Source organism: Pyrus communis, chromosome 11 (genome assembly GCF_963583255.1).
Source record: "Pyrus communis chromosome 11, drPyrComm1.1, whole genome shotgun sequence".
NCBI lineage: Eukaryota > Viridiplantae > Streptophyta > Magnoliopsida > Rosales > Rosaceae > Pyrus > Pyrus communis.
In genome coordinates this window covers 25,001,881-25,015,021 of record NC_084813.1, presented here as the reverse complement: position 1 = coordinate 25,015,021, position 13,141 = coordinate 25,001,881, and the positions used below count along the sequence as shown (strand labels likewise).

The 13,141-nt window shown below is 45.4% G+C and overlaps 1 protein-coding gene across 1 annotated transcript; it reads right to left on the bottom strand.

Moving 5' to 3' along the window:
* Nucleotides 1-8,427: 8,427 nt before the first annotated feature.
* Nucleotides 8,428-10,382, bottom strand: LOC137709401 (UDP-glycosyltransferase 90A1-like). The gene has a single exon (XM_068448494.1). It carries the CDS (start codon nt 10,177-10,179, stop codon nt 8,716-8,718), a length of 1,464 nt encoding a protein of 487 aa, XP_068304595.1. The 5' UTR covers nt 10,180-10,382; the 3' UTR covers nt 8,428-8,715.
* Nucleotides 10,383-13,141: the final 2,759 nt, after the last annotated feature.

Here is a 13,141-nt window from a genome sequence, read left to right as displayed (position 1 = left end):
CGAGGCACAATAGTAGTAAACCATCCTCGCCCTTGCGATATAATTCATTTTGATACGACACGTAATTCGTGGCGAGCACCTTCGTTCTTCGATCGTGTTTCCCATTGGGGTTATCGAGGTACCGTAACATCGTCTTTCTCCAATCATCTGGTTCTACTTCGACGACACATACTTCTATGGGATCTCCTCGTTCTAGTAGGGATGAGAGCGACATTACCCTTGTACGTATTACGTGCGCGCGTTGGAGAGTTTGCTGATTGATCAAGGCGGGGTACGAGCGTTGACCCGTGGTCGCAATTCCCACAATTCGACCTAGTTTGCCCCCCATGAGTTGTGCTCCGGAGGCGATCTGGGCGAGTTCGTCGGCGTCAGTATTGTGGATACGTGAGATGTGTTCAAATGTGATCCGTTCGAACAACTCGGCCAAGTAGGTAGCGACCATGTGATAGGGAGCTAAAGTACAACTCATGCAACGAAACACTCCGTTCAGTCGATTAATTACAAGTTCGGAATCACCGAGGACAAGAACGCGGGGGGCCCGCAGATCGTGTAAAACATGGAGGCCGATAATAAGGGCTTCATATTCGGCCTGATTATTGGTACAGCTGAAATCTAACTTGAGAGAAAAATACCATCGGCAGTGGTCAGGTGACTGAATTGCGATGCCGATACCCGCCGAGGTCGAAGTACTGGAACCATCAAAATGCATAGTCCAATGGGTATCGCGTGTGGTAACGAAACCGATGTCGACGTCGCCTCCCTCAAAACCATAAGGGGAAGGGTGCTGTGCCAGGAAGTCAGCGAGGGCTTGCCCCTTGACGGCCTTTTGGGGTACATACTGAAGGCTGAACTCGGATAAGGCGAGCGTCCATTTCCCGATTCAGCCTTTGACAATGGGCCGAGTCAGCATGTAACGAATGACGTCTGTTTGGGCGATGACCTGCGTAACTGTTGGGAGCATGTAATGCCGAAGCTTGGATGCGGCAAAAAACAACGCTAAGCAAAGTTTTTCGACAGGTGAATAATTAATCTCTGGGGGATTCAGGTTTCGACTAAGGTAAAAGATAGCTTGTTCACGCCCGACATTATTATCTTGCGCGAGGAGGCAACAATTGGATTCGGCGGCTGCCGAAATGTATAATTTAAGGGGTTTGTTGCGACAAGGTGGAACGAGCACGGGCGGAGTGGAAAGGGCCACCTTGATTTGCGTAAACGCAGTTTGATGCTCTTCGCGCCATTCAAATCGGTCAGTCTCCTTCATTTTAAGGAGCGTAGAGAATGCTTTCATTTTACCGGCCGAATTGGCGATGAAACGTCGAAGGAAATTGATCTGCCCGAGTAACGACTGGAGCTGTTTCTTTGTCGTCGGAGGTGGGGCGCTAATGATGGCGTGAGCTTTATTTTCATCGACCTCGATGCCGCGATGGTGCACCAAAAATCCTAGGAAATTACCGGCCGAAACACTGAAAGCGCACTTGGCCGGGTTCATTTTGAGGTTGTTCTTGCGCATGCGAAGGAACGCTTGCCTCAGGTCGTCCAGGTGTGTTTGACGACGTTTGGATTTTACGACCACATCATCGATATAAACTTCGACGATTGTACCGATTAAGTCGTGGAAGATCATATTCATGGCTTGTTGGTATGTGGCGCCGGTATTCTTGAGGCCGAAAGGCATGACTACCCATTCGTAAGTACCAAGTGCCCCCGGGCAACGGAAAGCCGTCTTGTGGACGTCAGCTTCGGCGATGAAAATCTGGTTGTAACCCGCATGACCGTCCATAAAAGATAACAGTTCATGATTAGCTGCGACATCAATTAATAAATCTGAGATCGGCATCGTATATTCGTCCTTGGGAGTAGCCAGATTTAGATTACGGAAATCGATGCAAATGCGAAGGGCACCGTTTTTCTTTAACACGGGGACGATATTGGCCAACCATTCGACATACCGAGCGGTCCTAATAAATCCGGCTTTTAGAAGCCGAACTAATTCTTCCTTAATGCCGAGTTGTACTTCGTTCGAAAATCGGCGAGAAGGCTGTCGAAAAGGCTTACACCCCTCCTTGATGCGTAGTTCATGCTCTACAAGGTTTCGGTCGAGGCCTGGCATTTCATGATAACTCCACGCAAAGCAATCTTTAAATTCATGGAGTAGCTTCCGGAGTTCGACCTTCATGGATGGTGGGAGTAACGCACTAATAAACAATGTTCGAGGATCCTCGGCCGTGCCTACGTTAACTTCCTCTAACGGGTCCTTGACTTGAGGTCGATGGTCTTCGAGTTCGGCCGGCGCAGCCTGAACTTTATCGAAAGATAGAACGGGGCCGTTATCTGCTTCGGCCAGAAATTCGATTAAATTGACGCCAGAATGTGGTTGCTTGGTAATGGCGTACCAATGGGCCAGCAGACGTTCCATTGTAGATGAAACCGCGGCCTGACGCCGTTCTTGCATGGTGTGCTCAATCATCGGCATTGATGACTAAGTTCGCCAAGCCAAGTCTCGCCGAATCCTGTTGGACAGTCTCGGCGCCGACCTCAATCACTTTTTGTACTGAAATTCTCGTCGGCCGTCCATCCTCGTTAAGGCCTTGGAGGGTGATGTAGCCGACGTGATCATCATAATAGCGAGCCTGAATCATGTTGGTTTCAAATGGTTGGTTATCGGCTGGGTGAACTACGACCGATTTGCCATCCCAAAAGATGAGGACTTGGTATAATGATGAAGGAATGCAACTGGTTTGGTGGATCCAGTCGCGACCAAGTAATGCGTTATAATCGGTCTTGGAATCAATGATAAAGAATGCCGTCATGTGTTGACGACCGGCAATGCTAACTTCCAACGGGAGCACCCCTTTGGTCTGAGATTTGTCACCAACAAAGCTGCTCATAGTGATCCCTGACGGAATGAGTTCATTATCAGAACGGCGTAAAGCCTTCATGACAGATATTGGCATAATGTTGACTGTGGCTCCACAGTCGACAAATACTTTAGAAATGGGAAATCCTTCGATGTGAGCCATGACGTACAACGGCTTCAGGTGTTGTAGATTAACCGAGGGGGAGCGGGGAAATAGCTCAGCCAAAGCTGCCTTAAGGTTGTCCCCGCTTTGGTTTTCTCTGTCGTCGTCGTTTGCGACGAAGTCTACTTGTGTTGCTTCCTCGGCAACTACGTCCCCGTCCAAGAAACTTGACTGGTGGGTACTTGGTTGGAATTCAGCTGGTAGAACGTGGACCATACTGATCTCCATATGTTCGAGGACCGAGGGGCCCATTGGGTCACGGTCGTCGTCTTCTGCAGAACTATCCCCCGTAGCAGTCGACGGGACATCCTCGATCAAACTTTTGAGTTCCTCGGTAAGAACCGGTATCTGAGACGTGGGAACCAAATCGAGTGCGGGTGGGCTATCTCCTTCGACGATGTTGACTGCCGAAGATTTACGTTGGTCCTTTGTTACACGGGCTCGTTCTTCATAAGCAATACGGGCGTTCCTCGTGTCTAGATATGTATCCAACAGTGCTATCCGTTTTTCTTCGTCGGCCGTGAGGCCGAAGAGCGATACAGCCGAGAAAACTTCGAAGTGATAACGTAAATGCTGGAGGTCGTCAAGCGAAAAAGGTAATTCGGCAGCGTCGATGTCTGTATAGGGATCGACCTCAAAACCAAGGACCCGAGCCTCCCGTATATGTTGGAACCTAGCTTTAATTGCTGGGTCGGAGGTTTTTTGGATAATTTACTCGGCATCAGGGCAAGTTAGAGCTAAGTCGATGGCTTCCTGACATGCCTTGGGGAGTCCGTACAAGTCATTTGCGGAATATTTCTTGTGAAACTCTCGCATGTATTCCAGGGATTCACCGAGGAATGGAGGGTGTAAGTTGCGCCGTATTTTGATAAACGGCTCGCGTGGTGGTAACGGAGAAAGTTTCCTTTCGGCCTCTTGTCTAAAGTACTCTAGACGAGCTCTCGTTTCCCCAGGCCGGAGAAGGATCTTGATACGTTTCTCAGCCTCCTCAATGGTGGTTTCGAAACCGGCAGCTGCTACTTTCTTCCCTTCGGCCAACTCGGTCATGATAGTCGGGGTTGGCCGTTCGCTGATGTTGTCCACGACCTTTTTTGGTTGCCACTGGTTGGCCGGGCCGGCCTGCGCTTCTCGTCGCCGAGCCATGCAATCTACCCGTTGACGACGATGTTTTTGGGATTTGGACAGCGCCGTATACAAGCCAGTCGGAGAATTGTAACTGTACCAGCGTTGATCCGATGTCCTTGGTGGTTTGAAAGTTTTGCGATCGGCTGGTAAGCCCAAACTGTTGGTATTGCGCGAGTAATAATCCTCATTATAGAAAGGTGCGTCGAAATCAAGACGCCGCCTGACCGAGGTCTGGTCTTTCGGCTGTACTTGTGGGCCGAGTCGATCAAACACTTGACGTCGTGGACCTAATCCCTTTGATGATGTTGTAAGGGCCGTGGGTGGTGTTGAAGATGTCTTCTTCCCAGGTTCAACTGGTGTTTTACAATGGTCACATAAAACCTTTGATCCATGAGTTTCGTCGGAAGTTGACCTCGTCATAGGTTCATCGGCGGGTGGCCCCGATTGTTCCGTTGGTGGTGCATTTGAAAAAATATCAAGCTGTAGTCTTGTGCGACCATTCCGTTTATGGACATGTTGCACCGGGACGTATTCGGCCTTCCCTTTGGTTTTAGGAAGGTGAGCATCCACCATACCAATCGTTGTTGAAGGGAAAGGGTTAACGTCGACCGCCATCTTTTCGGGAAATTTCAACTTTCCTTTTTCGATCCAACTTTGAATTGTGTCCCGGAACACAACACAATTATTGGTTGCATGCTTATTAGAATTATGATACTTGCAGTATATCTTTCCTTTTAATTCATCGGCCTTAGGGATAATATGTCCCGGCCGAAGCTTGATGATTTTTGCTGCCAATAATTGATCGAAAATTGCATCAGCTTTGGTGATATCAAAAGTGTATACTTTTGATGACTTACTCGTTTCCTCGGCGGCCAAACGGGTTTTGGCGTCTTTGGTATTTACTTGCGCCAAAGCCTTGCAAACATAGGGTTTGTCTATTACTATCTCGGCCGCATCCACACTAGCATACTGAGGTTCTTCACTTTCGCCCGATGCATAGCTAACCGTGGGGTTCTTATACAACGTCCCCCGGGATGGTGACTTTGATATCTTTTCTTCTCGGAGCAAATACTCATATTGTTCGACGTGTTGAGCAAGTTCGTACATATCTCGAATATTTGCCCCCAGAAACTTCTTTTTGTACTCCACGTCTAATCCGTTAAGGGCGATCCTGACGAACTCCACCTCAGGGAGTGGTACTCGGCACCAATTCATGGCCGACTTAAACCTTGTTAAGTACTCCATTGGAGATTCGTCGGATGCTTGAGCCATCCTGGCTAAGGATGATACGGACATCTCCATCCCTGGCCGATAGAATTGTTCATGGAACTTTTCGACTAACTCTTCCCAACTCTGCACAGAATTGGGTGGAAGATTAATGTACCAGGCGAAAGCTGAGCCTGTCAGTGAAAAATTAAACAAACGTAGTTTGTAGAAGTCGCTGTTAACGTCTCCACACTGCGCTGTGAACCGAGCCACATGTTCTAATGAGGATAGAGACGATTCTCCGGCCAAAAGGCTGAAATCATGGATCTTAAATCCTCGTGGGTATTCAAACCTTTCTACATAAGCCGGGTATGGATGGATGAATTTTGGAAACTTCGGCCCTTTCTTCAGGGCCGAATCAATCATTCTCTGGACTTCGGTCATGTTTACGGAAGCGGCTTCTTCTCCCTGGCTTGGTCCTTCGGATCTATTTCCTGGTCCTCTTCTTTCTAAGGGGACTGGCTGCGGCCGAGCGGACCCTCTCTCGGCTGGTATGAGCACATTCGTCGAGAGCTGCCGAGGTTGGCCGACCTGGCCATCTTCGAAGGCTTTACTAACCAATAGTTCAAGCATTCTGGTCTGTGTATCGTTGTTACTTCGTACTGCTTCTAGCAAATCATTCATTTTTTTACCAATCGACTGCTCGACCTGACGATACTGTTCATCCAGTCGTCTCCTAAGGAATGTCCTAGTTGGTGGATCGGAACCTTCCCCACCATCGTCATCACAATCTTCCACAATCCCTTCCATGAACATTCCAGCCGTTTGATTCGGGACTGCTGGGTTGTGAGGTTGCCCGCCGAGACAAATTTCATTCTCTCGGCGTGTTACACTTGTGGCCTCGGGTGGCGCAACTATGATCGGATTTTTTGTAGAGTGCAAATCCTGCCCAAGGCCTTGCACTGGCAAGTCAGTCGTTGACTTTCCCATGGTTGTTTTCTGCTTCGTAGACTGTGTCTCAATGGTCATGAACTCCGAAGGTTTAGCACAAAGGTCCCACCGGGCGTGCCAAAACGTTGACCCTAAAAATTACAAAACCTACGTGGCGCGCAGGCCGAGTAACTAATAAGCTAACTACGTCCTTCGGTCGAATGCGGGGCGTGCCAACTCGTCGGCCGAGCTTGGCCGAGGAGTAAAAATTTGTTGATGTAGCTTTGAGCGCGTTGTTGACTTCTCTATCTTGCGATTGCGACCGAGGAAGGAACACTCTCGGTCTCTGAGTTCTACAGCCTGAAGACAAGGCTGCTAATTCTGCGGAGTTCACAAGTCGTCCGAGCCCGATTCGGTCACTGTGATTATATTCGTAAGAGTATAAGCACGTCGAATCGAGACCAAACTATATGGGCACAGGTACTCAAACGTGATGTATGTCTTGATGGTGAATGTAGTTCGGCCGTCGGAATGCCGAACCCTGAAACTCACTTGCGAGTATCCAATCATAAAACCGCTCGGCGTCCAGTACGCCGAGTAATGCAATTCGTAACACCTGACTATGCCGAGAAGGCTAGTAAGGTGACCTCTGCCAATAAAGGTTCGAAAACCCTTCTCGACCGAGACTTAGATAGGTAACCGGTCGACTTCGACGCAGTGCTGTTTATCCAAACTGAAGGTGCTTCTTGGTCGGCTGATTCTGCGGCAGCAGTGCTGTTTATCCAAACTGAAGATGCTCGCCGGGTGCTTCCACAGTGCTGTTTATCCAAACTAAAGGTGTGTCGGCAGGAAAAGAAAAGGAAAAATCTCAAGGTGTTTGAGAGGTTTTGCGCAGGGCAATTGTATGCTGATTTTGAAGGAGCTTTTCTATCGCATGATTTCTTGTATTTATAGTACCCCATCCCTCGAAACCAATTCTGATTTGGATTGGGAGTCCTTGTCCCATCTCGACTCTAACTCGAACAAACCTATTCCCACTGGGATTCTGAATTTTCCTTCTTTTCGAGACTCCATTCCTCGCTGGTCAAGAATCCTGGTCGCACCAGGACTTTCTCGGCCTTTTCTATTTATCCGGACTACTTAGGATAGGTTTTGGCCTACCCTGCCAGCTTGCCCGGGATTTATTATTCGGCCCATAGTAACTTGGGCCGAGCACATCCTGCTGCTCGGCCCAACAATAATATTTTGGGCCCAAACACCTCCTCTATCAACTTTTCAGGTGTTATAGTTATGAACATATTTTTGAGTTTGCCAAAAAAACAAAAAAAAAAAAAAAAAAAAAAAAAACCAATGTGATACTAACAAAGATACTTGTACAACGAGCTAACAAACCAGCAACAAAGATCTATCATTCTGGCGTGGATGTGTCAGACCTAATATTTCATCCTCGAACAAAGCGAAAGACAACTACAATTTTAGGATACAAGAGTAACAAGAAAATTTACAGAAACCCAATTCCAACTGCCACTTGGAGATTACAACATCGTCTACCCTAGTGAGTTACATGCAGACTTCTAAATACGTATTTAATTGACAATAAAAACCTCACCAACGATTAGAGATATTAACAATTAAACGAACGGTACGTGAAGAAAAGGGGAAAAAAAAAAAAATCCAAAAATAATAGTCTTGAACCTTCCATCGAAGGTGACGATGATGAAGCCTTCTAGCCTTCTAGGGCTGTTCGAGAGCGGAATTATCACCTACCAAAACCACACACACTTTCAAGTAACGTTCTTGTATAGACATCGGATAGAAGTAGGCCGAGCTTTTCAAGACAACATCGAGCATTACCACCTTGTTTTGCCTTGAGGACAAGCACCTCTGTGGTGCTGCCAATGATCTCGTTAGCATGCTTCAGCCCACCGCAGTAAGACCGTCCAACGGAATCCTAAAGCGACGGGAAGGTTCAGTTTAGAAAAGGAGCAAGGGTGGTTGTTTCTCACATCCTACATGCAACTAATTAGGTTTTGTGCATGAATTGTCGTCAAGTCTCAGCACATAATACATGAATACGACAACGACCTTATTTTCAACGTTAAATTAAAGAGGCTTACACATTTTATCAACTACTTTAACCCTCCCGACTCATCTATAAGCAACCGCAGCGTTGACCACGACGACCCGTTTTGACCGTCACATCGACGTGTTTTGACCAGTCTTGTTGTGGCCGGCCGTCACACCGACGTGTTTTGACCGTCATTCAAGCGACGTTAATTAGATTTTGTGCATGAATTGTCGTCAAAGTCTCAGCACACAAAACATGAATACGACAACGACCTTATTTAACGTTAGATAAACGCTTACATATCTTGGTTTTATAAGTTTGTTTTCAACGTTAAATTAAAGAGCCTTACACAGTTTATCAACTACTCTAACCCTCCCGACTAATCGTCTGGAACCTAGTGTTCTTGTTGCATGTTGTCTCATCTATAAGCAACTGCAGCGTTGACCACGACGACCCGCCTTCACTCACAGCTTTCCTCGCCACCTCAGCAAGCTTCTTCGCCTCCCTCCTCGCCTTCTCCCCCTTCTCTCCCTCCATCAACTCTTTGACCATCTTCTCCAACCCCTCCGACTTCACAAACCCCTTCGGCGAACCATCGCATGTCTCCACCCTCAGCCCCACATTGACCTCCTCCACCACGAACTTTGCATTGATCGGCTGATCCGCCATTATCGGCCACGCCAGAATCGGCACTCCGGCGCATATGCTCTCCATCACCGAGTTCCATCCGCAGTGGCTTACAAAACCTTGCACACTCTCATGCATTAAAATCCATTTCTGGTCAACCCACTCTTTGACCACCATTCCCCTCCTCTTCACTCTCTCCTCAAACCCTTTAATGTCCAAGGTGGCAGTGTCTGATGAGTACTGTTTACTTCTCATGACCCACAAAAAGTTGACCATTGAGTTTTCCAGCCCTAGTGCTATCTCTTGGATCTGTTCAGCTGACAGCTCAGCTTGTGACCCAAAAGCAACGTACAAGACCTTACTTCCTTCCTCCAGCTTTTTGTCCAGCCAATCAACCCACGTGGGCTTATCACCTAGAACATCGTGCGGTTCATCTTGCGCAAGGTGGAAAAGAGGGCCCACACACCAGGCCTTGGGCCCACACTCAGTGTTCCAATAGTCAGTGAACACAGGCTCAAGTTCGTAGAAACTGTTGACTATCATGCCGTGGCTGCGAGCCGCAGCCACGACAGACATGACGTGGAACTCGGAGGCTTGAGACGCTTGTCGGTTATGATCGGCGCCTCTAAAGGCATCATCGAAGTACTTTTTTGTAATTTTGATCCAAGGAAACCGAGTCACGGTGATCAACTCGTCGTCAGACTCGGCTCCATGCAGGAGCCTGTTCTGGCTGACGAAGCTGGACACCGACAAGGCGTAGTTTCCGAAGCCGTAGAAGACGAATCTGGGGAACCCAAACTTGGCGGCGGAGTCGAGTGTCCACCAGAAGAACCCGTCGGAGACCATGAAGGTGACACGTGGAAGGGTAGTGAGGGCACGCTCGAAGTCGAACTGCATGTGGATTGTGGCGAGGGCGAAAGGGTAAAAGAGGTCGATGGAAGGCAGCTTGTCGGTGCTTTCGATGCCAGCGGGAATTTCGGGGATGTTTTGAGGGAAAGGGAGGGAGATCACGGTGGCTGAGGTGTCGGCGAGATATTGGTCTATGAACGAGCGGTTGGCGGGGGTGGTGAAGACGGTGACGCAGAGGCGGCGGGCGAGGAAGAGGTGGGCAAGGTGGAGGAGTGGGATGGTGTGGCCTTTAGACATGAAGGGAAATAAAACTACGTGGCCGTCATCGTGTTCCTGCTCCGAATTGGAACCCATAACTCTCTCTCTAATAGTTGCGGAAAGTAGTTCGACTCTTTCTGGTTTGTTTTGTTGTTGGAGATAATAAACAAAACCAGTTTTGAGTAGTTATAGAGGCAGGGTTATGTCCATAGATATAATAGAGAAAAATTAGTTTGCGGTCCCTAATTACTAATCTTTATTAACTAACACTTTATTAGTTTTTAAATTTTGATTGGAAGTCTCTAACATTAATGTGATAATAAATTTACATATTTATTACATATATTTTTAAAATATAACTATGTAATTGATTTAGGCTCACACCTCTATTAAACTCCTAATTAATTTTCAATTCAAACATTTCCAAAAAAAAAAAAAAATTAAATTAGAATAAGTTTGTACCCATTAGTTTTTTATAAAAAGATTTTTAATTTTTTAATCTTAAATATACCTATTCATATACTTTTCAATTTTTTTAGGGAGTTTTAACGAAACACTTCCGATACTGTTCACTTTTGAGGAAAAACCACGAGACTGCCACGTGGGATATCAAAGGGTTTGAAGAGAGAGTGAAGGGGAGGGGAATGGTGGTTAATGAGTGGGTTGACCAGAGGAGGATTTTAATGCATGGGAGCGTGCATGGTTTTGTGAGCCACTGCGGATGGAACTCGGTGTTGGAGAGCATATGCAGCGGAGTGCCCATTCTGGCGTGGCCGATAATGGCGGAGCAGCCACTGAATGCCAGGTTCGTGGTGGAGGAGATCAAGGTGGGGCTGAGGGTGGAGACGTGTGACGGTTCAGTGAAAGGGTTTGTGAAGGCAGAGGGTTTGGAGAAGACGGTCAAAGAGTTGATGGTGGGAGACAAGGGGGAGGAGGTGAGGTAGAGAGTGAAGGAGTTTGCTGACATGGCAGATAAGGCTGTGAAGGAAGGTGGGTCGTCGTGGTCAACGCTGCAGTTGCTTATTGATGAGGCAACGCTGGCCAACAAGAATTTAGACAATCAGTCGGGAGGCTTCGAGCGTTTTCATTCTAATGAGAAGTGGTAAATAGCTAAGGTTTGTATGGAGAGATTTTTTAGTGTTGGGAACGGTTGGTATATCAAATGTAATAATACAAGTAGTTGTGGATTATGACATTTGGTGTACACATAAAAAAATTCTCTTATAAATGGTTCTTTCAATAATTATCATTTGGAATAACCGAAGACCCTTTTCATTATGCTTAGAATACAGGGTGGAACATCACATGTCATTATACAACAAATGGAGACTTGAAAAAAAAAAAAAAAAAAAAAAAACCTTTCATCCAATTATATAATTGCATGTGATTTCACTCTGTATTCTAATGGTTTTTTTCTTAACAGTTTTTTGCTAACTTGGATTACCAATTGAACATAATTAAGTTATCAAAAGGACCTAGAAGAGCTAAACTATGAAACTTGTAAGAGAGATACTATTCGAGTAAGAGCTAATTGGTATATTGAAGGCAAACTAAACAATAAAAACACCACCCATCCTTTCCAAATTCCAACCTAGTACAACACCACCATGCTTCTCAGTAACCATGGTTGACGGTGCTATAATTTAATGATATTTTTTTTCATTTATCTCGAGTTTTCATTTTAAGCTTTCTTAAATCACAAATTTAATACATGATTATAAGTTATAAATTATAGTATTATTCATTGTAGCTTAATCCTCACCCTCCCTATTTCTTTGCATCTATCGAAACAATAGATAAAAACTTCACCCCTACTCTTATCTCTTGCACAGACGTGGTAAAGATATTTTCAAATTTGTAGAGAAAGAGCGACCACAAAAATTAGGGAACCTTCCATCATCTGATTCACCCAACGGAGAAATAGAGGGACATATAGCGTAGTGGTGTCAATTTACTACAGATTTGACACCGGCGCAATCCCTTACGTCGACGTCATACTAGATATTTTCTGACCAACCTTTTAAGGCATGCTTCTACAGGGACTACAAGCATCTCCAAATGTCCTTGTGTAGATAGAGTCTAGAAGGCTTCCTACAGGGCTGAGGTGAAGTCCCTATAGTAAGAGTGAAATTTTAAGGTCCGCCGATCGAACTAGCTAATCCATATAAGGACTCAAATAGTGGGGTTCAAGATGATTTTGAGTGGGAAACAAATCTCATTCACGTAAATGCTGCATATCAGTTTTTCTTACTCTCATTTTACATGCTGATAGAGACTTACTCGTTAACACTTGCTGATGCAATGTCATACATAAATCCCACACCACACTTATGATGGTAAAGACTCTAAAATATTACATATACTAATACTAATATACTATTATTCTCTCCCCATGTAAAAAATAATTATGAGGGAGGTAACGACATTGATATATTGGTTGCAACCAAAAAATCCTCACCCAATATAATTACACAATTTATAGTGGTCCAATATATAGTGGACCACAAATCTGAATCCATCACACAATATATAGTGGTCCAATTTAAAGAGGACGACGTGCCTTATAGATTACAAACAAGAGTAGGATTTTTTTCCTCCTATTCTCATCTATTTCTCCTTCTCTTACAAATTTTTATTTTTATTTTTCTGACTATTAAAAAATTAACATCAAACATTGACGTAGTTTAACCGATTCAGAGAAGAAGGAAGGGAATGAGAGAAAAACTAAGAAGAAAGAGAATCATACTCCTTACAATAACAATTGTGTGCTACTGAAATGGGCTACGAATATGGCACTGTGTGCCCAAGTGCCAAGTTTTTGAGGATCCTGTTGCTCTATAAATGGGAAAAAAAAAAAAAAGAGGAAGAATTTCGTCATAGAACATTCGTTTGAAATGTATAAACTTTCACTTAAAAATATGATGTAACAAGCCACATCCATGATAATCGAGACTCGAGAGAGTATAGTTAAATGTTATTTATCGTCATGAATTATGATATAATTGAGATTCGAGAAAGAAGAGTATTATATTTAAGTGATACTCGTCGTCATGAATCC

Excerpts from the sequence above, each read along its gene's own strand:
- LOC137709401 (XM_068448494.1), bottom strand. The coding sequence starts at position 10,179 with ATGGGTTCCAATTCGGAGCAGGAACACGATGACGGCCACGTAGTTTTA.